We start from the raw sequence: 21,765 nt of genomic DNA, 5'->3' as shown, positions 1-21,765 counted from the left end.
CACAAACGTAGGATTCCCCAATAAAAATATTTTCTTCTGTTTTAAAAGTGTCCCCTTACTATTTTTGAGTATGAGTATCCGCTGCAAACGATTCAGTGTGTGAGTGAATCAAATGAATCGAACTGAATCGCAAACAACTTGCTCTATTCAGTGTGTGAGTGAATCGAATAAATCGAATAGATGAACTGATTCATTCACGAATGCATCGTTGCTAGTTCTGATTGTAAATAGCTGGAAAAGAAAAAAAATACACATAACCTAGCATAATTGCTGAATAATTATTGTGAAGTCTGAGAGCACTAATAAAATGTATTTTTTTTGCATTTTGTGTTGAATACAGTTTTTTTTATAAAAAAAATCATGGTTTTTAGCATGATTTGAGAATGATCCACATGGCATGTGACATCATGGAGTTCATTTCACAAATTTAGTCATTTGATAAGTGACCTAGAATCTTCTGTGTTGTACAGTTTAGACATAGTATACTTTAGCAACCAACAAAACTATTTTCCCTTGTATCCTGCAAAGACGATTTCCCCACCCGGAAGTGTGTGTTTCCCGAGTTCTGATTGGCTGATTGCAACAGCATGACGCTGCTGAAAATCCAATAGTGAGATGCCACACTTTGGTTACTTTGAAGAGCTCCGGTTTGCACATCCGTCTGCGCTTTCTCTTTCATTGAGTGCGGGGTGCTAGATCCAGCGGGCCTTTCTTTTGGGCAATCCTTCCTTTCGCAACAAAACCTCAAATAGAAGCAATTAATTGAGGGTTACCGGGATATTTAACATTCCCTTCACTTTTGCACTGAAAAGGGTTTGAAATGATGCTGGGTGTGCTGTTTATCGCTGCTTTTGCAGCGGCCGCGCGCGCGAGTGATGTGCTGGAGTACACAGATGATGATTTCGACACCAAAATCGGAGATCATGACCTTATTCTGGTGGAGTTCTTCGCACCCTGGTGAGTGTGTGACGATTCTGGCTTTTAAGCGATCTTTTCTTCATGCAATTTAGAAAATCTCTCCATTTAGAAAATTTGGTGCATTAGCGCTTACTCTAGATAATTAATAATAATTATAAATATAATTATTAAGCTTTTTTCTAGATACCTACCCTATAATGTAGTATTAGTGAACTGCGTGCATGATCAAGGCTTTGAATAACACTGCAAAGCTCGTTTGCTAAAGCGAAAGTAAATGCACCAGCAGCTTTTCTATTCTAGTATGCAAGGTCGTGAGATGCTAATAAGGATTCTGGGAATGTATATGGAGTGATAAGGACTTTTAAACGCTCGTTGGGATCAGAATGAATCCATGCAACTCCATAGTTGTGGACGAAACTAATTATATCAGTCACTTCCTGTTTGTAGCTTTTTCTCTTATTTGCTAATGCTATGCAGTGGATTAGTTGCCTGTCAGTCGCTCACATTCTGCATAACGTCTCTTAATATGTTATGTGGGGCTAAAGAAAGTCATACTGTTATGAGTCCACATGAGTGACTGATAATAAATTCTCATTTTCAGGTCAGCTGTCTCTTTAAGAACTTGCACTCTGCACATGAAGGCCAACGTTAGTGGTTGTTTGCGCTCTTTGTGAAGGTTTACAGAATTAAACCTCAAAGTGTGTCGAAACCGGTTTAATATTTGTCTTAAGTTGCGGATATAGAAAGTTTATCAGATAGAAATCGCAGATGAGGGCCGTAACAATGATGTTTGGAGGCTCGGAGGCCCTCCGTTGTAACGTTTTGATTGGTCGATGAAGTTTCGCTGGCCGTGTGTGATTGGCTGACGCAGATTACGTAGTTCAGTATTACTGACTAACTTCAGACTTAATTTATCAATGATTGAAAAAAAAAAAAAAAAAAAAATATATATATATATATATATATATATATATATTTATTTTAATTATTTTATTTTTTTGTTATAAAGACATTTTGGTTCGAATGAAAGCCAGAAATCCACCAATCTCTCATGAGTGTATAGAAGACTAATTTTTCAAAGTAATAAACCTCATGTGTCATCTTCACTTTTAGGTGTGGCCATTGCAAACGTCTTGCCCCTGAGTATGAGGCAGCCGCCACTCGACTAAAAGGCATCGTCCCAATTGCTAAGGTATTAGCAATTGGTTAGCAAACCCTGCAAATTTATCTAGAATACATTTTACATTGTCTCATTATAGACTTTCATATTTTTCAGGTTGCTATATTTTTTGAAGACCTGTTTGAAATGATTTGGACTTGAAAAAGTGCACTTAAGTACTCAATGTGCACTTGTAGTGTACAGATAACATAATATTACTCAAATAAAAAGACACTTAAGTGTACTTAAAGATAACGTTTCTTAAATTTAAGTTCACTTTTTAGTAATGCCAAAATATAATTTCACCCCCAAAATGAAAATTCTGTCATTTACTCACCCAGAAGTTGTTACCAAACAATTGCTGGTAGCTACTGACTTCGATAGTATGGGGAAAAATTCTATTGAAGTCAAAGGCTACCAGTAACTGTTTGGTAACCAACAACTTTAGGGTGAGTAACGTTTTGGGTGAACTGTCCCTTTAATTGCAAATAGCATGCAAAAGTCTTCAAAAACATTGCATTCTTTTCACACTTCTACTCACACAACATATTCTTTTATTATTTGCGTATGCTAAAAGTATACTGTAGTGTACTTTCTTTTCAGTTGACTTGGGTCTGGGGGAGGATTGCTCTTAATGTTCTTCTCTAACATGATCTAGGTGGACTGTACCGCCAATTCCAACGTGTGCGGCAAATATGGCGTGAGCGGATACCCAACCCTAAAGATTTTCAGAGACGGAGAGGACTCTGGTAGCTACGACGGTCCCAGGACAGCAGGTGTGTTCTTGTATCTTGTGTGATGCCGTATGTAGTTTCTTCATCAGATGTTAATGTCTTTGTTTCTTCTTTAATCCAACAGATGGAATTGTTAGCCACCTGAAGAAGCAGGCAGGTCCAGCATCTGTGGAGCTCAAAAGTGAGGCTGAATTTCAGAAGTACGTTGGGGACCGTGATGCTAGTGTTGTGGGTAAGTGATGGTATTGTACAGGAACGTTTACTGTCTCATATAAGACCTGATTGTACTGTATTACTTTTTTGCACCAGTGCTCTTGACTATATGTAATTGTTACCCATGTGTCCAGGATTCTTCGCTGATGGAGGAAGTGCTGCTCAGGGAGAGTTCCTGAAGGCTGCCAGCGCTTTAAGAGAGTCCTACCGTTTTGCCCACACTAACGTAGAGGACTTATTGAAGAAGCATGACATTGATGGAGAGTATGTGGCATTTTTATGTTCCTAGTGATTTTGGTTTCAGTTTTGCAGAGAAATTCATCCTGTTTCTAATTTTTTTTTTTTTTTTTTTTTTTTTTATACGTGTTGCAGGGGCATTATTTTGTTCCGACCACCTGTTCTCAGCAACAAATTTGAAGATGGCAGTGTGAAATTCACTGAGGACAAATTCACAAGCGCCAAGATCAAGAAGTTTATTCAGGATAACATGTACGTTTCAGCTTATGATCACTATCTGCATTGTTTACTATTAGTTTGTCTGATGGTGGTTGAATATGTAATATTAAAGGTTTTTTTTTTTTTTTTTTCTTCCCATATGACAGTTTTGGCATGTGTCCCCACATGAATGATGACAACAAAGACCAGCTGAAAGGCAAAGACTTGCTGGTGGCCTACTATGATGTGGATTATGAGAAGAACCCCAAGGGTTCCAACTACTGGAGGAACAGGTAGAACTCTATTTTGCACATTTGTTTGTTTCAGGGGAATTGAAATTTATGTACATAGAAGTTGCGTAGATTTTCAGTAGATTTCAAGTACTATGGAAATTGTGTGTGTGTGTGTGTGTGTGTGCGCGCATGTTTATGTGGTTTATGAGGACACAAATTTGTATAATGACATGGGTATGACAGAGGTATTACAATATGAAGGTGGTTTATGAGGACACTGCCTATGTCCCCGTAATTCAAAAGGCTTAAACATACTAAATGGTGTTTTTTTGAAAATCTAAAAATGCACAAAGTGTCCTGTGAGGGCTAAGTTTAGGTGTAGGGTTGATGTAGGGCAATAGCACACACAGTTTGTTCTGTATAACAACCATTACGCCTATGGAGTCCCCATAAACCACAAAAACCAACGTGTTTTATATATTTATATATATATATATATATAAAATGCTGTAATTTAAATCAATTTATTTAAAAAGTTATATTTACTCATTTTCTTGCTCAAGTTTGGAAAAGTTGTAAAATATTACATTAATGATATAATAATAATAATACATTATGAATTTCTTTTTAATACTGAATGTAAATTTTTCCATTTATGGAAGTATTTTTTTCTCTGTTAAAGTGTTATCAAACATTAATTCTATACATTTTTATACATGAATTTATAGAATCTTACATTTTAGTGAAGCAGTGTGTTTAAATGGTGATCTGAGATCAGACTCTTATTGTCCTTGTGTGTGTGTGTCTCCAGGGTAATGAAGGTGGCTAAGAGCTTCCTGGATCAGGGGAAGAAGCTCAGCTTCGCTGTGGCCAATAAGAACAGCTTTAGCCATGACGTGTCTGAGCTGGGTCTGGATGGCAGCAGTGGAGAGCTGCCTCTTGTCGGCATCCGTACTGCCAAGGGAGACAAATACGTCATGAAGGAGGAGTTCTCGTAAGGTTTTTTTTTTTTCTCTCTCGCTTATACAAAGGACCTTTGTTTTAAGCAGCAAAAAAAAACAATCCTTTTTTGTCTGCAGTCGTGATGGAAAGGCCTTGGAAAAGTTCCTGCAGGATTATTTTGATGGAAACCTGAAGCGTTACCTTAAATCAGAGCCTATTCCTGAGAACAACGATGGCCCTGTGAAGGTGCGTCAGACAATTTTGTTTCCGCATATATTTTTTTAATATAATTAGATTTTAAATACTAGTTCATATAACCTGGAACTTCGTCCTTCTTATTCCAGGTTATTGTGGCTGAGAACTTTGACTCAATTGTAAATGACGAGAGCAAAGACGTTCTCATTGAGTTTTACGCCCCCTGGTGTGGACACTGCAAGAGCCTGGAGCCTAAATACAAAGAACTCGGAGAGAAGGTACGTTTTTAGAGCTTGATGTTGTATTGTTGGCTATGAAATATTGACCTCAATGGTTATTTCATAAATATTATCTTTTATTTTACAGCTTTCTGACAATCCAAACATTGTCATCGCAAAGATGGATGCCACCGCTAATGATGTCCCCTCTCTGTATGAAGTTAGAGGGTATGTAGTGACTATCCATCTTTTTCCTGCCAAAATTATGCTAGTGCTTTTTCTGTGACGTACAAGTTATTTGATTTGTTGCTAATTGGTTTACTCACAATCTGACGCTTTCGCTTTCAGATTCCCCACAATCTATTTCTCCCCTGCTGGTCAGAAGCAAAATCCAAAGAAATACGAGGTTTGTGTTTTCTATTTAAATTTTTTTTAAATCTAAACTTCAGTGTTCATTCTACCAAGAAATGTGAATGTAATCAGTCCTGTTTGACCATCAGGGAGGTCGTGAAGTCAGCGACTTTATTTCCTACCTGAAAAGAGAGGCCACAAACACCGTGGTGGTGCAAGAGGATGAGAAGAAATCTAAGAAGAAGTCTGAGTTATAAACCATCACAGCCCAACAAGCAAGGAGGGAATTTTTGCAGGAGATGTAAATTATATTCCAATCTTTAGTGAAGCAAGTGCTCTGACCCACGTCACAATGTCGGCCCGCTCTTGGGCCTGCTGCTCTGGGAACACTGTGGAAGGTTGTGATGGCCAGACTGTGTGATTTTTAGATAAGTGAAAGAGGTACAGATCTGTCAAATTGAGATTGTTTTCCCTACACCGTACCTTGGAGAGATGCACTTTTGAGACCAATTCTACATGTTTCTTTCTCATGGAAAAGGGGGATTTGGTGAATTATTTTTCTTTTTTTGTACCATGTGTTTTTCTTTTTTTTTTTTTGTACGTATGGAAGGATTGTGAAATAAAAGGCCCACTAAACCTACAATTGTGCTGGTTTGAACCTTTTTTCATTAAATTTATTACAATGATTGCTTGTTGCAGCTGCAACGAACTTGTAGATATGCAGTTCCATTCAAGAGAACTGTGAATCTTGTACCACCATGAATAAAATGCTTTCAGCCATTGGTATGTTTTAATCAAAAATTGACCATATCCTAATCTGTCTCACTGCTTTAAGAACTTTTGTGACATTTGTTGATATATTTGTTCCAGAATTATAAAAAGCTGTAGAAGCTAAAGATAAGCATCTAAAGACTTATGAAATGTTTTCAGCAGTTTTCCCAGGATGTTCCTCAGGTTGTAGAGCTGTTGTTACATGTGATCATATTTCAAGTGATGCTCACTTTTGTAAATCACTTTTGTTCGCGTTTATCAGTTTGATTTATCAGGAAGACAAATCTTAACCGTCAAAAAATGCCAAGCATATTTCTCTAAAGCATAACTAAGCAGGTTTTTCATGGTATTATACTTAAATGAAATGGAACTGGAAACAGATCCACATGGTGCTATAGCAATGCACATGAGAAACTGATTCTTTCAAGAGAGGCCAAGTTGGAATACGCAACTTTAAAATCTGAACACTAGGCATCATATACGTGTCAACTACATAAATAGTTATAGAGCACCATAAACAAAACAACTGAGGATCACTCACTACCAGACTTCGCACAGAAACTAGGAGACACGTGACAAATGAAATGTGTTCTAAAATTAGATCAAAATATCAAACATGTTAAATATCCTCCAACTGGAAGAAATCAATATTAAGTCAAAATCTGCAGACGTGCACTGAATTTCGGCAACTAGCATTGACTCGTCCAAATTGCAAATCACAGCAAAAACCTGTTACGTTATTGGCAGTCACAGGTTTATGCAACTTGCCATCAGGCAAGAAAATTCTGAGGTACCACATTTGGTTTTGGCATCAACTGGTTTAGTTCATTTAGCAGTAGTTGACCCATAGTTTTAAACCTACCCGATGGCAAACTGCAAGTCCTATATATCAGATGCATAATTTTCTTTTACTGGCAAACATTAAGCACAAACACAACTGCGATATTAGCATCACGACTAATAACCCCTTCTACGTGAAACATTTCACCTGGCTTTTTAAGCTGGCTATTAAATGTGTAGCTATATTACTAACACCTGCATTGATTCAAGTGGCATGCGGAGGTTTAAGAACAACAGTCTTTATTAAAATAATCTGTTTACATTTACATTTCACATTGACAAAGATGTCGCGAGCGAGCTGCCAAACTGTTAAGAAACATGCTTCAATAAAAAAACAGAACAAGCAGCACAAATAAATCACTAACAAACAAGAGTAATTAAAGCTTGATTTCATTAGACTGAAAAAAGCAAAAGAAAAATGTTTCCACCTTATTTTTTACAATAAATGCTCAGACCAGTTAAAACTTGCTATGCTGTACTTAACTGATGCCATATGACATATAGTGTAGTGTTTGTATAATACAAAATATACAATATTGGGTAATGCATTATTACACAAGCAAATGAGAATAAAGTTAGCTAAAACAGACAATAAAACTGTTATAAAAAGCTTTTGTTTTTCTAAAAGGAACAGTGCAAGACAAGGCAACCAAAAGTACTTTTTGTAATGACAGACTTAGTCTAGAAGTTTCTTTCGGCTGTAAGTCCTACTAGGTGTCCTTCGCCTTCTCTGCTGGCAAAGAGGAGAGATATCCAGCTTAGACTTTGATCCTGCTGGGAGAAAGTATAAATTGTTATTATTAACAAACACTTCAAATGAACAAAACCTGATCTGATATTTTCCTCACATTTTGCTAATTTTATTCAGATAACTATTAGAAGACAACAGAGATCAGAGCACATATTTTGCAATCTGCATGAGCACCAAAGCTAAATGTATCGAAGCACATGTAATAAGTGCTACACCAGAGCTCCAACAAGAAAATGCATGTCTAATTTGAAGCAAATAATGCTGAAAATGTCTAATTAAGGCATCTACTATGACCTATAGCTCTACATACACTTTTCATTGTCTCACCATTAGTTTGTGTTGTTTCACTGAATACAGTTGATTTCTTGTATAACAGAGGTGATTGCGTGAGAGCGAAGATTCCACTGGCCGACACAGGTTTCTTTACTTTAGGGGTGTCCACTGAAAGAGATTCAAGCCACAACGTTTACAAACAAGTTACAGAAACACAAGGAACAAGCTATGAATTGCACACAAGCTTTACTGTACCTTTTCTGCCCATTCGTGCAAACTGTTCAGACTTTGTAGGGTCTCTATCATCACACTCTTGAACCACAGTCTCAGTCCAATCCATGCCTTCCGGTGAGCACTGATGGTCTATAACCTGGCTTGATCTCAAACCCAGTTTTCTTTGACTGACTGGGGTGCTCAGCGACTCCTTGAGTTCTTCCACCCCTTGAATATGGAAAACACCTTCAAGTTCTGGGTCCTCCAACACCCCAGGCTTTTCCAGGAGTGGGACCCCTTTGATGACCTGCTCTTTGCTCCCGCAAGCCTCAATCCGAGCTCTTTTCTTACGAGGCCAACTAATGAGGTTCTCCGGGGTTGACCATCCTCTGCTTTGAGGAGACGGAGTCAGTGGGGACGCCAATGGGGATTGGCTACTTGACGGGTAATGCGTGGGAGTGATCGACTGACATATGTATGTCTGTACACCCTTCCCAGGTGTACATTTGGCAGGGGTTCCTCGACTGCAGAGTGATGGTGATATGCAGCCAGGATGTCTAGAACATTGTGCAAGAGGGCTTTCGACCTGTGGCACCTTCACATTTGACATGTTATGGTGCACAAGATGTGAAGTTACGCCCTTTGTTGCACTACTAGGTGCTTCACCTGCATTGAAAGAATCGGTCCTTCTTAACTTTAGCTTAGGCAGGCCTGATGCCTGCATCTCCATCTCTACTTCATAAGTAAGTGGTTGAGGAGTGGACTTGTTTCCACACGCAGGAGTTCGCCTTGTTCTTGGGATGGAGATCTTTGGTGTTCCCGAGGAGTATCCAAGACGTGCTTCCGCTTCTCGTTGGCGCCGGTCTGGAGTTTGACGGAAGCCATAACTTCGGCTCGGCGTGGTAATGTCGGGGGTGGCTTGTTTTCCCTTAAATTTGAAAACCTCTGAGGATCTAGAGGGTTTCCTTGAGAAAGCGATATTCATCTTAATGCCCCCTGTGAGTTCGGTCTTCACCACTGAGGCCTCAGATATATCAATGCTTTCATCATCTGTGGTAATGCTGAATTCAGAGCAATCAAACTGCTGGGAGTCTGAAGTTGAAGCCTCTTCTGCTTTTCCATGGTTGATCTCGTTTTGCCCAATCATTTTGTTATCCTGTGGAAATTCTCCCATATTACTAGTGGGTGAACTACTTTGACGGTGGATGTGTGATCTAGGAAGACCAGAGGACGGTGATGCACTTAATTTTGCTGCAGACAGACCTTTACGAGGTGAAGGGTTGGATCCCACAATGTCTCGAGACTTTTCAGGAGGCAACAAAGACTCTTTTACAGGTGTTCTACCAAAGCGAGTGCACATCCTGTGTGTTAGGCTGGGGCTTTTTGCGGGAGTTTGTATATTTGGTTTTAATGGTGAAGCACAGAGAGGAAATGGCCCGGAATCAGATTCTTGTGAATCAATGGAAGCAAATTCGCCAGATTTTTCGGTAATCTTGCAAGGTAAGCTCAGTGTCCTCCTCATCTTTCCCGATCTCGTAAAGGACCGAGATGTTTCTGGATCAACATTTCCAAGGATTTCAAGTGTCCTAGGCATCGTTCCAGGAGATGCCTTGGATTTCCTTTGGGGCACCTTGTCAGGTGTTTTGAAAACATTTCTTTCCTCTGGGCTGCTTTTCTTGCCAGGTGTAAGCAGCATTGGTGAGCATCTTTTTGTAAACATCGGAGACACTGGCACATTGATTGGGTTTTCTGACAGATGTTTCCGCGGAGATGGAGACCATGTCACACTCTTATTTGGCGTTCTACCAGTTGGGCTCCTCAGCCAAGCGCCATTAGGAGAAACACAATCCAAGAGGTTTTTCATTGGGGTCTTGAGTATCCCCTTGAGTGGGCTTTTCTTGGGTGTCTCTACCACTAGACTCTTCGTAGCAGGTGATCGATAAGGGCTCCCTCGCAGGGTCATCCCATTCTCTCCAACTGTCTGGTTTGGAGTTCTTGGGGACCGAGAGGTTCTGCACCCAACTACAGATCCTACTGGATCAGATCTTAATTTCTGTGGAGTTTTATTTTGATTCTGCAAAATAAATGTATCCGATTAATGCAAAATAGATGGCAGGACTTATATGCTCAATACTCTTTCAACATTTCATATTTTAATTAACGGTAAACTGAAAGGGATATTACCTCAAAAACTGCAGACCTAAGTGACAACTCTTTGCTGCCTTGATATTCTGAGGAGGATGCTGTAGTGTGACGTAGGTGACAAGGGGACTGGGTAGCACCAAAAAGAAGCCGAACTGGCGAACTAACAGAACTAACATTGAATCCTCCTGCAAAATGAATACAAGGCTACTTTGAGAATGCACCTGCATACACCTTCACAGTATGTTCAAAAAATAAACAATTTTATGTCCAGAAGCTTAATAACATCTATTTTAACTGTGTCACTGAGACACTTTCACTATTTCCTGCTCACCTTTACCCTCAGAGTGGCAGAGTTGAGAGGAGGAGATGGCACGGTCCAGGTTTCGGGAACGTGGCTGTGAGCTTGAATAGAACAAACTGGAATGTCTTCTGGTAAGGCTTTTAATTCTTGGGCTCCTCCTCAAGTCTAAGAACAAATTATTTATTGGAGTACTTCCTATTAGCAAGTGGTCTTTCTATGTTTAACATTGTGGAAAAATCTTATACACTAACCAGCAGTTGGTTTGACAGGAGACTCTTCAATAATGCACACATTAGATTCTCCAGATCTTCTGTGACAAAGAAAGCAAGAGAAATACAAAAGATTTAATTTCAAACCGGATCCCTTACAACTGTCAAGCATCAGTGAACAAATATTACAGCAACTTAAAAATCAGGAAACTGGACTCACCTGCCAGTCCTTTGCCGGTGAAGAAAACGATTGGACACCTGTTTATGCAGTGGTGTTTCAGATACTTTCTTTGTCAGAAGAGTGTGTCGTTCTGAAATTTAAAAGTTTTAAGGTTCAAGTTCACACACTACATTAAACAATCTCTCAGTATCAAAAATAAAATTTACCATCATCATCCATATGTGAATGCTTGCGTTTCTTAAGTCCCTCTACTGCCGACACAGACTGGCTCCGTGGCATTTTGGCCTTCTTTAAGGGCGACACGGCCACTTGGTTGAAAAGATTTCTCCTTACCTTTGTTACCTCTGTGCACAGAAGAAAAAGGTGCAACAACAGATCACAACTTTATAGGACAGCATGAAGATTAAAATGGAATGGGCCAATTACCTTGAACTGCTTGCTTTGGAGGTGGCGGTGGCAGTGGTTCTTCCACAGCAGGTTTTTCTACGGGGACACAGATTTTCGGCTTTGCCTGTATTCCAAAATAGGCAAGTTAGTATTTTAGTTCTTGTGACAAGACGGAAAGTAATAGAATAAAAATTAAGAAATCTCACCAGCCGTGTGGACTTTCTTGGCATTTCTATCTGTCGAAGTGCCTGAGGAGCCTCAGTCATGCTTTTGTGGCGTGTGAGCATGTTCTGTCTGCAAAAAGACAAAAGAGTTTATTTGACCACTTCACACACAAAGCACTTGATATAATCACATTCTTTTCTATGACAATCACCTCCTCTTTTTAGCAGAGCGATTGCGGAGTTCCTCCAGATGTTCTCCGACACTAGATACATTGCTCTGTGTGGCAGAGAAAGGTGAAGGACTCATAGACACACTGTCCTTAGCCATCGACTCATCACTGAAGAAGTCAGAGGGCAGGACAGCAACAAGCGCCTCAGGCAACTGAGTTCCTAAACTGTGGTAGACATCTGCCAGGACTTTAGGGATGCTGTCCAGGAACCTGAGAGATACCATATCAGAGATCCCATCTTATTAATTGTGTTTGGATACAATTTGCATTTTCATGAATATTCCTGAGTTGCTGATAACTTACACTGGCAGAACTTCATCCTGAATGAATTTGGATAAGTAAACAGTATCTTTACTCCGGGAGATAATCCGGAGCATATCAGCCACCTTGAAAGGAGTTTATAAAAAATTACCAACATCATATTTAACAACCACAAACCACAGAAGATTTCTGCATAAAATTAAATTTAAAGTATTGGTTATGACATTGAGGTTTTAAAGGTTGATCGCCTCCTTACATCCTCAACTCTTTGTTCCACAACCTCCTCGTCTTCTTGTTGTTCTGGCTGTCTGCACAATTCAAGTCTGAGAACTGCTTGCAGCTGGCATCTGTATAAAGAATAATGATTTGTGAGTCCATTACCGTTATAAAAAAGTTCCAAGCTTACTGTCAATTCATCTGGACATTGATTTAATTTGGTCTGAATTAGGGGTTTGCAATATTACGATTTTTGATCGTGGACGATAAAAATGTCTCCACGATCTGCTTTTTATCGTGCTACAGCGCACACTCTGTCAGTTGCAGTTCTGAAGCCTCCGTCTCTATATACTGTACAACGCCACATCCATTTAATGTTAACTCAGTGGTAGAGTTACTCTCGTGGGACACTGCACTTATTCGCAATCACAAACATACATTATTTACGTGTGTTATTAGCCTTGGCGGTTAAACTTTTCATTCAAGCGCTGGTCTGACGTGCGCTTTTTCTGAGCCCGTACACCCGAAGCGTGCAAACTAAAAAGGCTGTCTAACAGCACCTGATTACTCAACCAAGTTATCTTTTGAGCTAACACTGTCAAAACACACAAGGTTTACATATAGACTCAGTTGGTTATGTCTAAAATGAAAGTAAACAGTTGAGAGTAAAACGGATTGCGTGCCTGTATATTTGATGCGTGCAGGTCTTAAAAGGGACAGAACTAAACATGCAGCCGACTGTTATTAAAGGTATAGTTCACCCTAAAATTTAATTTCTGTCATTTACTCACTCACATGTTGTCCCAAACCTGTATTAATTTCTTTCATGTGCTGAACACAAAAGAAGACATTTTCAAGAATGTGGGCAACTAAACAGTTGCTGGTCCACGCTAACTTTGATAGTAGGAAAAAAAAAATACTATGGAAGTCACTGTGGACTAGCAACTGTTTGGTTTTCCACGTTCTTCAAAATGGCATGTATGTTCAGCAGAATAAAGAAACTCATTCAGGTTTAAAACTAATTTTGAGTGAGTAAATGATGGAATAAATATAAAACACTATGAAAGAATTTTTATTCTTTAATGTTAAAACAAAACACAAAGAGAAGAAAAACTCGCTACTCTTGACTGAAAAAAGATCAGGAATCAATATATATAGCATTTTATTTTTATATTTGTTCATTCAATTTCTTGAATGCTCCTGCTAATTATGCCTATTGTACCTGAAAATTAAACACTGTTTGTATTATTTGTATATTATGTGTATTTTTAATGGGTATCTTTGTTCTTATTTTTTAATAACAAAGATAAAATAATAAAGATGTTCATCTTCGCCCACTTTGGCCTAAATATCCACCATTCTTTTTATATTTTGTTACCTTGAAAGGATTTGTCTTTATAATAAGGAAATTAGTTTGGCTGTACTGCTCAGACAAAATATTCAAACCAACATGACAAAGAATAATGATAAAATCGTGAAATTTCTAAAAAAATATTGTGATATGATATTTTTTCCATATCGCCCACCCCTATTCTGAATACTTACTCCCTGATTTTACTCTCTTCATCTGAAGAATTTCCGTAAAGCTGACGAATAGCCTGAGAGGATTTCAACAGATGGTTCTGCACCAAGCCCAAGAATGAAGCCTGGTGAGAAATGGTTACAATTTAAAAAAAAAAAAAACACTAGTTGCATATCAGTTTTCCTAAATGATTACATGACTTTCTTCCTCACTAAACTAATATGATACAATAAACCACCATCTCAACAATACACATCTCTTAGAAGCATATATATTAACATTACAAACACAAAATTAACTAATTAAACTAGGATCTTTTAGAAGGGCGAACAGAGTTCATTATAAACATGTGCATGGAGACCATGTTTTGCAGTTGCCTGCACCCAGCCAACACAGCTGTATGATTTTAAAGTACGTGTTCCTCTGACTCACCTCCACATCAGTGTTAGTTTTGATGAATGCCTTAACAACAGAAAGCATATCCTGGACTTGAGAAGGAACAGACACGGATCTGTTCTCCACAGCTTTCTGATAAGTGAGTCCCAGGTGGGAGAGCAGCTCTTCCTCACTGTTGAAATCTGTTAGGGTTAGGGTTGAACATCATCATTAACAATTTATTTACAAAAAAGTTAAAAAGCAGTCCTGTTTTTACTTCATGGAGATCCTAAACCTTGGACATTATAACTTAAGGCTTTTTTAAATGACTCAATACTCACGCAAAAGGCCAGGCTTGGTCCGATCCCCAGAGCATCTCTTGCCCACTTTTTCAGCTCCTTTGGCAGATCCAGCAGAGCTGCTATCACCCTGAGTCTTTTGAGCTTTCACATTCAAGCGAACAAAATTCAGCATCTGTAGAGAGCGACTCATAGTCTTCATCTTCTGCCTCACTGGTGTGCATTGTGTACCTCCTGAAAAAGAGCAAATTAGGCCAAAAATCATTGTTGTGTGCTCATGATACAGGCAAACAAAATCACTGAAAGTATTTAGAAAATTTTATGATGCATCAATTACTTCATCGAGTACCATTTTGTACTCACGTTTTTTGGACCTCAGGTTGCCACTGGATATAGCTGTGCTGCTCTGATAGAGCTCTGAGAGACTGCTGGTGATCTCCTGCTGAGTATCTAAATACTCCTCTTCCCTCTCCTCTTCCTCTGGAGCCGCATGCAGGAGCCTGTACAGGTAAGAGGTCTTTTAGTACCAGAATAAAAATAGCCCATGACAAATATAATAGGTGTCCTTTTGACAATTTTGAATTTTCGAATTTTAACACCACGTCAGCAGCTGAGGTTTTCATGGCAGGAGTTGTGTTGTGCATTTTCTATCAGTTACATAGTAGCTGTAAATATACAATAAAACAAAACAAGAAAAATAAAATAGAAAAATACAACAGATTGTAATTACACAAGATGCTTTAAATGTACATATGAGAAAAATTACTATACATTTTCAGGAAAGAGCTTTTTAAAAAGTCTTTGAGATCCTACTAAATAAAATTGTTGTCTACATGCATTAATATTAGAGCAGTTCAATAATATTTTTAAAATATATTTAGATTAAAATATGATTTATAGTTTCATTTGACATTTGCATTATCTTTCATTGGTAACAAGCCTCCACAAGCCGTAATGTTCAGGGTTGCCAGATATCAAGAAATTAAATCCTTCAGTCAGAGGTTTTCTTTTCAATGGAAACACATTCTGTCCAGTATCAATTAATCTCACCAATCTGGCTACTACGCACTTTCATTTCAATAAGAAAAAAGTGCTGATGATCTGAAAACTAAATCTAATAAATCATGAAATTACATGAAGGAAATTAAACCGTGTATACAAGTTGACATTCTCTTGATTTTTGCTTACTGAATGTACAATAATGCAAAGTAAAAATAAATTTCTCATATGATAATAACGATTTTCAGTTTATCTGTTATTGTGCAGCCCTAATCTTGTCAAATAAAACACGAGTGAAAGATTCCAAACCTCATTGATTCCATTAAATGGCAGCTGATTCCTGATTGGTCAGACAAAGGAAACCATCCCTCTACCAGCCCATTTCTCCTTAAACAAGACCCCTGCTTGAGCTCTTGATTGGCCCAGTCAGGAACAAATGGCAACTTTACTTGATCTGGAAACCGCAACAATTTTTTTTAAGGTTAGGATCAAAACTTTAAGGTTGTGTTTGTCTGTTTCTATGCACAAGGCACAAAAAAAACTGATTATTTCAGAAAAAACAAACACCTGAGCAATCCTCATCCTCTATGTCATACATGACATTGAGAACACTGCTGACAACATCAGGTAGGTCACTGGAGAGGTCTGTGGTGTCCAAGGAAACAACGTGTGTGGGCAGAAGCTGGTCTTCCTGCGTAACCAGAGGCTGAAGGACAGTGAGTTGAGCCGTACAGGAGGAGAGTACCGACAGCACCGCTGAACACACCACACCTCCTTCATTCACTTCTGCTAGCTGTGCCAAAAATGAAAAAAAAAAAACAAAATTTCGCCATATTTTTGCACTGAAATTACCCACCCATGGACAATAAATTCTTATTGCTTTTATCTTTGCACAATGTAAACACTTACAGAACACTTACAAACACAAATCAAAAGTCCATGCATTACAATAAGGATCTATAACCGTGTAAGGACCAAAGGCATAGATATGGAGCACGTGTATATATATATATATTTTAGCTATTACAAAACAGCATTGCATGTGACTGCAATCATATTTCACAGCTGGAACCATCCTATTATAAAACAACATAACAGATTAAGTCATTTTACCATAGCAGATCCTCCAGTAGACAACTGCTTTAAGTACTGAAAAGCCTCCTGACCCTGTTCAGCATCTGTGCACTGAATTATCCAGCTCTCAGAGGCTGAACGTGAGAGGGAGATGGTGTCCAGGTCTTGCAGGACACCTCGGAGAACCACATCCACAGGAGCTCGCAGAAACCTCTGCCAGCATGATACCGGCTCCAGAGTCACACTATAGGAACACTTGTTCCCATCTGCCACAAAAAAATTTAGAAATCACTGATCATTTTCAAAAAATTAGGTAAAATAAAAAGTTGAAGCTGAAATTCAACTATTTATTAATTATAATTAGGCCTAATACTTTCTTTATATCTATCTATCTATCTATCTATCTATCTATCTATCTGGGGAATAGATATATTATACACATACATTTATATTATACATATATAAACTATAAAGCCATTGTTCCAGTCTTCAGTGTCACAAGATCCTTCAGAAATCATTCTAATATATTAATTTGCTGCTCAAGAAAATGTGTTTGTTTGTGCTGCTTAGTATTTTTGTGAAAAATGTGATCAACTACTATTCAAAAGTTTGTAAGATTTACAAATAATACTTTTACTAAGCAAGGATGCAATAAATTGATCAAAACTTTGCCTTCAGAAATAATGAATTACATGGAAGAATATATTAAAATGGAAAACAATTATTTTAAATTGTAATGATATCCCACAATATTTCCTTTTTATCACATAAATGCAGCCTTGGTGAGCATAGAGACTTTTTACAAAAACATAAAAATCCTAACTAGGATTATTTGTCCTTGTGTGTGTTTGTATTTTATTATTTACCTGCAATCCAGGAAAGACATCCACCCAAAGGAGGAAAGACTTGTTGGTGCATTCTTTCTGACAACTGAAGGTAGCAATTGGTTGAATCTATAGGAAAGGCATCTATTCCCAAATCCAGTGAAGGGCTTGTATCAGAATGCTGGTCCATCAATGGCAAACAAGGAGACAGCATGGGCACAACCCGTCCACCAACCTGCCCAAGACGATCTGCCAATGTCTCCATGCCAGTGTAGTCCTCCACCACATGATTAGCCTGGTTAAAAAACAACAACAAAAAAACATACTGCAGTCAAAAACATTGAAATAAACCCAAATTATACATAGGAAATCAATAAGAGCACCACTTACCTTCAATATACCTGAATCAGCCCAATGAAGCAACACTTTGCATTGCATAAGCATATCTATCAGACCTTTGGGCAGCACCTGCTCATGTATGTCTCTATGAAGTCTACTGTCATCCCTACGGATGGACAAGTAGTCTTCCAACTCTGCTTTGGACCGTGGACATTCAGACACAACAAAAAGGACATTTTTGTCAACGCTTAACATGTCATAGTCCTGCAGAGGGATAACGTTAGTTCTGCCATTTCTACTCGACCTTCTTGGTCTCAGTGTGACCTTGGTGGGAGATGTTAGATCAGGTCTGTCCCACTGGAAGTCTAGAAGGATCTCTTTCAAGGCATTCTGGACACAACTAGCCGGGCTGGGTTTCAGTTTGTTGAACTTTTCCCGACTTTTGGGTGACTTTCCTTCCACACTGAATTTGACAAGCAGCTCCTCTTCGAAGTCACTGAACACCTTCTCCTGGAGCTCCTTGAAATCAGATCCTCTGGTTAGAAGTGTTGCACTTTTCACAGTCCTCGAATGGAAGAATTTATAACCCCATCGCACTTTTTCCAGCCCATATTTGTGTCCCAAGCTGAGCAGGACTCTTAGTATCCACTGTTTGAGGTGGTTTTGATAGGCACTAGCCGTGCTGTTGGTCTCTTCTGGCCGATAATCCACATCGATGGCAAAAACTACATTCTGAGAGGCCATAACTGGATTTAAAGAGCTGCCATGCAAACAGCGATCAAATATCACACGTATAGACGCTTAGAAGTCGATTAGACAAAGAAAACAAACACTAAACGTGACATCGCGTCTTTTAAAAAGTCAATAAACGCATTTGAACGCTAACCAAGAAACAGAAGGAGTCATGATTCCTGTCGCTGTTGAGCTAAAACAACACGAAACTGTTAAAAATGAACTAAGTCATACGGTTAATGATAACGGAAAGTTATAAAAACAAACAAAAAAATAGCATTTTAAAAGTATTGTTTTGTTACACTTTAGAGTTTCCGTTAGCCATCGTCCTCTTCTCTCCCTTAAACTCTTCGCGCTTCAGAATTCGTTGAATGTCATTGGCTGGAGCGAACGAACTTTAAAAACGTCATTCCTTTCTCGTCGTGTGATAGGACCAGAGAGCTCCAGCAATAAAAAAATACAAAGACGTCAATCGTGTCTCGCTCCGTGATTGGTCCACAGTCACGTCAATAAAAAGAGCTTCTTCTCGTGCCTAGTATGCAGAGCATTATTAATGTGTTACTGGCATCTACTGGACAGAAGTCTAAGTTATTAATGTATTACCAGTGTTATTGTTAATCCCAATTTCCACTAGAGTATTTATATTTTGTGCTATAACTTTTGAATTGATGCTTTGGAAATAGCCAATTGTATGTATAACAATCACAGTAATCTACTTTAAAAACAATGCACATTAGTGGACTCAAATACTACAATTTCTTGTTTTAATATCCAACATAAAAGATTTCTGTACTGCTTTAATTTCCCATTTCATAGTTTGTTCTTCTCATGAAAATAAGAGTAAATGATATTAGTGAGATATTGACTTCAAGAACAGTGGCTTGCTTATTTCTCATGGTCATATTTTTAGATAAATATGGTGAGTTGACGTCTTTTTTTTCTTTTTTTTTTATACCATATCACATAAACAGCATTTGAAAGGACCTCCTTTAATACATTTTACTCAGAAATGAGGTCTGTCTCACCCCCATCCTCAGATGGCTGTATACTCAAGATGCAGAAACCTTTTATGGGTTAAATTGAAGTTCTTATGTTTTTATCTTTGGATGATCGAGACAATTTAGTTTGTTGCCCAGACAGCATTAGTCACTGGGTCTGTTAAGGAAAAAAAAACATAAAAGAGAACAAGTTGTGCCGACAAATAGCTCTTTAGCCCAGACACATTGTTTAAAAAAATATAACCATGGAACACGGCTGCTTTTAGTGTTTCTCCATACACAAAACCAAAAGTGGAGGTAAAACAATCTGAATAAAAGCACAGACCTTTTTATTTTTTATACAAGCCCAATTTTTATCATATGTACATTAAGTACATACATTTTTTATAATAAAATATTAAGGATAATTAGGTCAGTGACTCCAGATTTGATCATTTTCAATGAGCACAAAACTTTTCCCCGCTCCTGTAAAGAGACTTCCAGGTTGAAGGGCAGAGTAAAATAGGAAAGGTTTTACATCCCATCAATCCATTGGAGAATAGACTTGTTTGCTTTGGCACAAAACTCTCAAACTAGGTTATCTCTGTGTCGGTACACAAAATGGAAATGTCAGCAGCACATGAAGTCCCAGATAAGTTCCCTGTCATAATCTCAGACACAAAATGGTTTTAGATAAACATTTTCAATCTGAAATTAATTTCAACAGTCTCTCAAATGTAAGAAACTCTACAGCATCAAAAACATTCTTGCATCTACACAGAATGGAATTAGACAGCTATTTATATGGTAAAATTGATGTACAACACCATAAATCACACTAAAAGTATCGATCTATTTGTTTCCCCTGACACATATATTAATAATTTCTTGCATGTCATCAAACCGCACTCATTGATGGTTTGAGGAAATGAGAGCGTGTAAATAGGTTACCCTCTGCTCATTCAGTATCCTTGATCATTTTAAGACAGATCAATGAGAGAAACAGACAAACATGGGAGAACAAGGGCAACACAGCGCTTCCAGTTATGTGCCTTTTGGTTCTGACCCAAAGCCCTAAGGGTTCTGCTTCACGGCGTATGAGAATATAGGTCAGGGATTCAGCAAACGAATACTTTTGCAGCCTTGAACAGGTAACACTTTCAGTGATGCAAAGCAGGTGAACGAGCAGGAAAATGAATGTAAAACACTCCTTATTTGTACCATTGTCCCAAAATCTTATGATCGTCTGTTGAGTGCCATGTCATGAAGGTGGATCTAATAGTTTTCAAGAAAACTGACAAATCCTTTTTTTCCTCAGTATTTAATCATTCATGCCCATCAGCAAAACTTGTCACTAGCAATATATTTAATAAACACTGGCCTGTAAACATGAGTCACTGTTTTCCTCTTATGATTCAGTCACATTTCAAGCCCACTCACTTGAATTATTTTGCCATGTCAACAGTGAAATAAACAGTCTTCACAGAATAGGATTATATACATATAATTTGAGTTGAGGACGCAAACACAAAGAGGATGTATTGCAAAATACAATTGATTCAATTGTGTTAATTTAATAGACTTGGAAGGAGTCTATTAACCATGATGCACTCCCTTTTCAGGAAAATTTTCATCAGATCTTCTCTCAGCAAGGAATAAGCGATAAGAACAATTTGTTATATAACCAAGAACAGTGGGGCCAGTCCAAATGCCTGCTGGGAACATGATGTTTTTAATTGAAGGCTGTTTTTGTTCACTGCACATTACGCATTGGGCAGCACTATTCAGATAAATCTGCAGCGTCATATTTATATTTGAACATTTATGAAGCACAAAAATGGTGTTAGTTCTGAAAAGGGTCTGAAAATAAAGCTTCAGAAATAATGCATATCAATAAAAGGGTTTATTTAGCTTTGATGCAATAAGCAAGGTCTAAATGTAAATCAACTGATTAAGAAAGCGATATGGAATGGATAGGAGGAGACAAGACAAGTCTGGTGGAAATGAACAAAGTTTGTTTCCCCAACAGTTTCAAAACATCATATTTCTTTGACCTCACTATGACCATGGCAACCACACCAAGCAAAGTAGGTTACTGAGACGCTTCGCTGCAGAAAGGATATTTCCTATAAAGGAATAAAACAGTTAAAGGTGATTTGGTATGTTTAAATATGTTCTCATATAACTATTATTATGCAGTAACCATGATGTGAGCTCTTTGTAGGATGATTTATCCGCAGTGTTGGGGATAATGATTACTTTTTGATAAGTAACTTGTAAAGTA

General features: G+C 38.2%; 2 protein-coding genes across 3 annotated transcripts; one reads left to right on the top strand and one right to left on the bottom strand.

Annotated features, from left to right (window-relative positions):
• Positions 1-617: 617 nt before the first annotated feature.
• Positions 618-6,194, top strand: LOC306866717 (protein disulfide-isomerase A3-like). The gene is made up of 13 exons (XM_079412004.1): positions 618-957; positions 2,032-2,110; positions 2,736-2,853; positions 2,936-3,043; positions 3,159-3,288; positions 3,397-3,513; positions 3,627-3,752; positions 4,504-4,686; positions 4,772-4,880; positions 4,979-5,107; positions 5,196-5,275; positions 5,396-5,453; positions 5,548-6,194. The coding sequence occupies exons 1-13, from the start codon at positions 821-823 to the stop codon at positions 5,653-5,655; spliced, it is 1,482 nt and encodes a 493-aa protein (XP_079268130.1). The 5' UTR covers positions 618-820; the 3' UTR covers positions 5,656-6,194.
• A 1,034-nt stretch (positions 6,195-7,228) lies between these two features.
• Positions 7,229-18,883, bottom strand: LOC306866734 (treslin-like). 2 transcript variants are annotated; one of them, XM_079412039.1, is made up of 22 exons: positions 17,824-18,883; positions 17,476-17,728; positions 16,649-16,875; positions 16,103-16,328; positions 15,845-15,989; positions 14,900-15,036; positions 14,579-14,770; positions 14,295-14,440; positions 13,886-13,986; positions 12,381-12,471; positions 12,167-12,249; positions 11,846-12,073; positions 11,676-11,763; positions 11,509-11,593; positions 11,289-11,426; positions 11,122-11,212; positions 10,944-11,002; positions 10,723-10,857; positions 10,431-10,576; positions 8,289-10,320; positions 8,088-8,201; positions 7,229-7,783 (listed from the first exon to the last, which is right to left on the bottom strand). In XM_079412039.1, exons 1-22 carry the CDS (start codon positions 18,514-18,516, stop codon positions 7,686-7,688), a joined length of 5,508 nt encoding a protein of 1,835 aa, XP_079268165.1. In that variant the 5' UTR covers positions 18,517-18,883; the 3' UTR covers positions 7,229-7,685. The 2 variants fall into 2 exon arrangements, with proteins under 2 accessions (XP_079268165.1, XP_079268166.1); XM_079412040.1 differs by having other exon boundaries at positions 7,236-7,780; positions 17,824-18,863.
• Positions 18,884-21,765: the final 2,882 nt, after the last annotated feature.

Source organism: Barbus barbus, assembly GCF_936440315.1.
Source record: "Barbus barbus genome assembly, chromosome: 48".
NCBI lineage: Eukaryota > Metazoa > Chordata > Actinopteri > Cypriniformes > Cyprinidae > Barbus > Barbus barbus.
This window is presented reverse-complemented; position numbering and strand designations above follow the sequence as displayed.

What these genes read in the sequence shown, in the direction of transcription:
- LOC306866717 (XM_079412004.1), top strand. Translation starts at nt 821, where the DNA reads ATGATGCTGGGTGTGCTGTTTATCGCTGCTTTTGCAGCGGCCGCGCGC. An exon ending in CGACGGTCCCAGGACAGCAG is followed by an intron (nt 2,854 to 2,935) that starts GTGTGTTCTTGT and finishes TTAATCCAACAG; the next exon opens with ATGGAATTGTTAGCCACCTG. An exon ending in TCCAACTACTGGAGGAACAG is followed by an intron (nt 3,753 to 4,503) that starts GTAGAACTCTAT and finishes GTGTGTCTCCAG; the next exon opens with GGTAATGAAGGTGGCTAAGA.
- LOC306866734 (XM_079412039.1), bottom strand. Translation starts at nt 18,516, where the DNA reads ATGGCCTCTCAGAATGTAGTTTTTGCCATCGATGTGGATTATCGGCCA. An exon ending in CTGATTCAGGTATATTGAAG is followed by an intron (nt 17,729 to 17,823) that starts GTAAGTGGTGCT and finishes TTTTTTAACCAG; the next exon opens with GCTAATCATGTGGTGGAGGA. An exon ending in CATTTAATGGAATCAATGAG is followed by an intron (nt 15,037 to 15,844) that starts GTTTGGAATCTT and finishes TTACCTGTACAG; the next exon opens with GCTCCTGCATGCGGCTCCAG.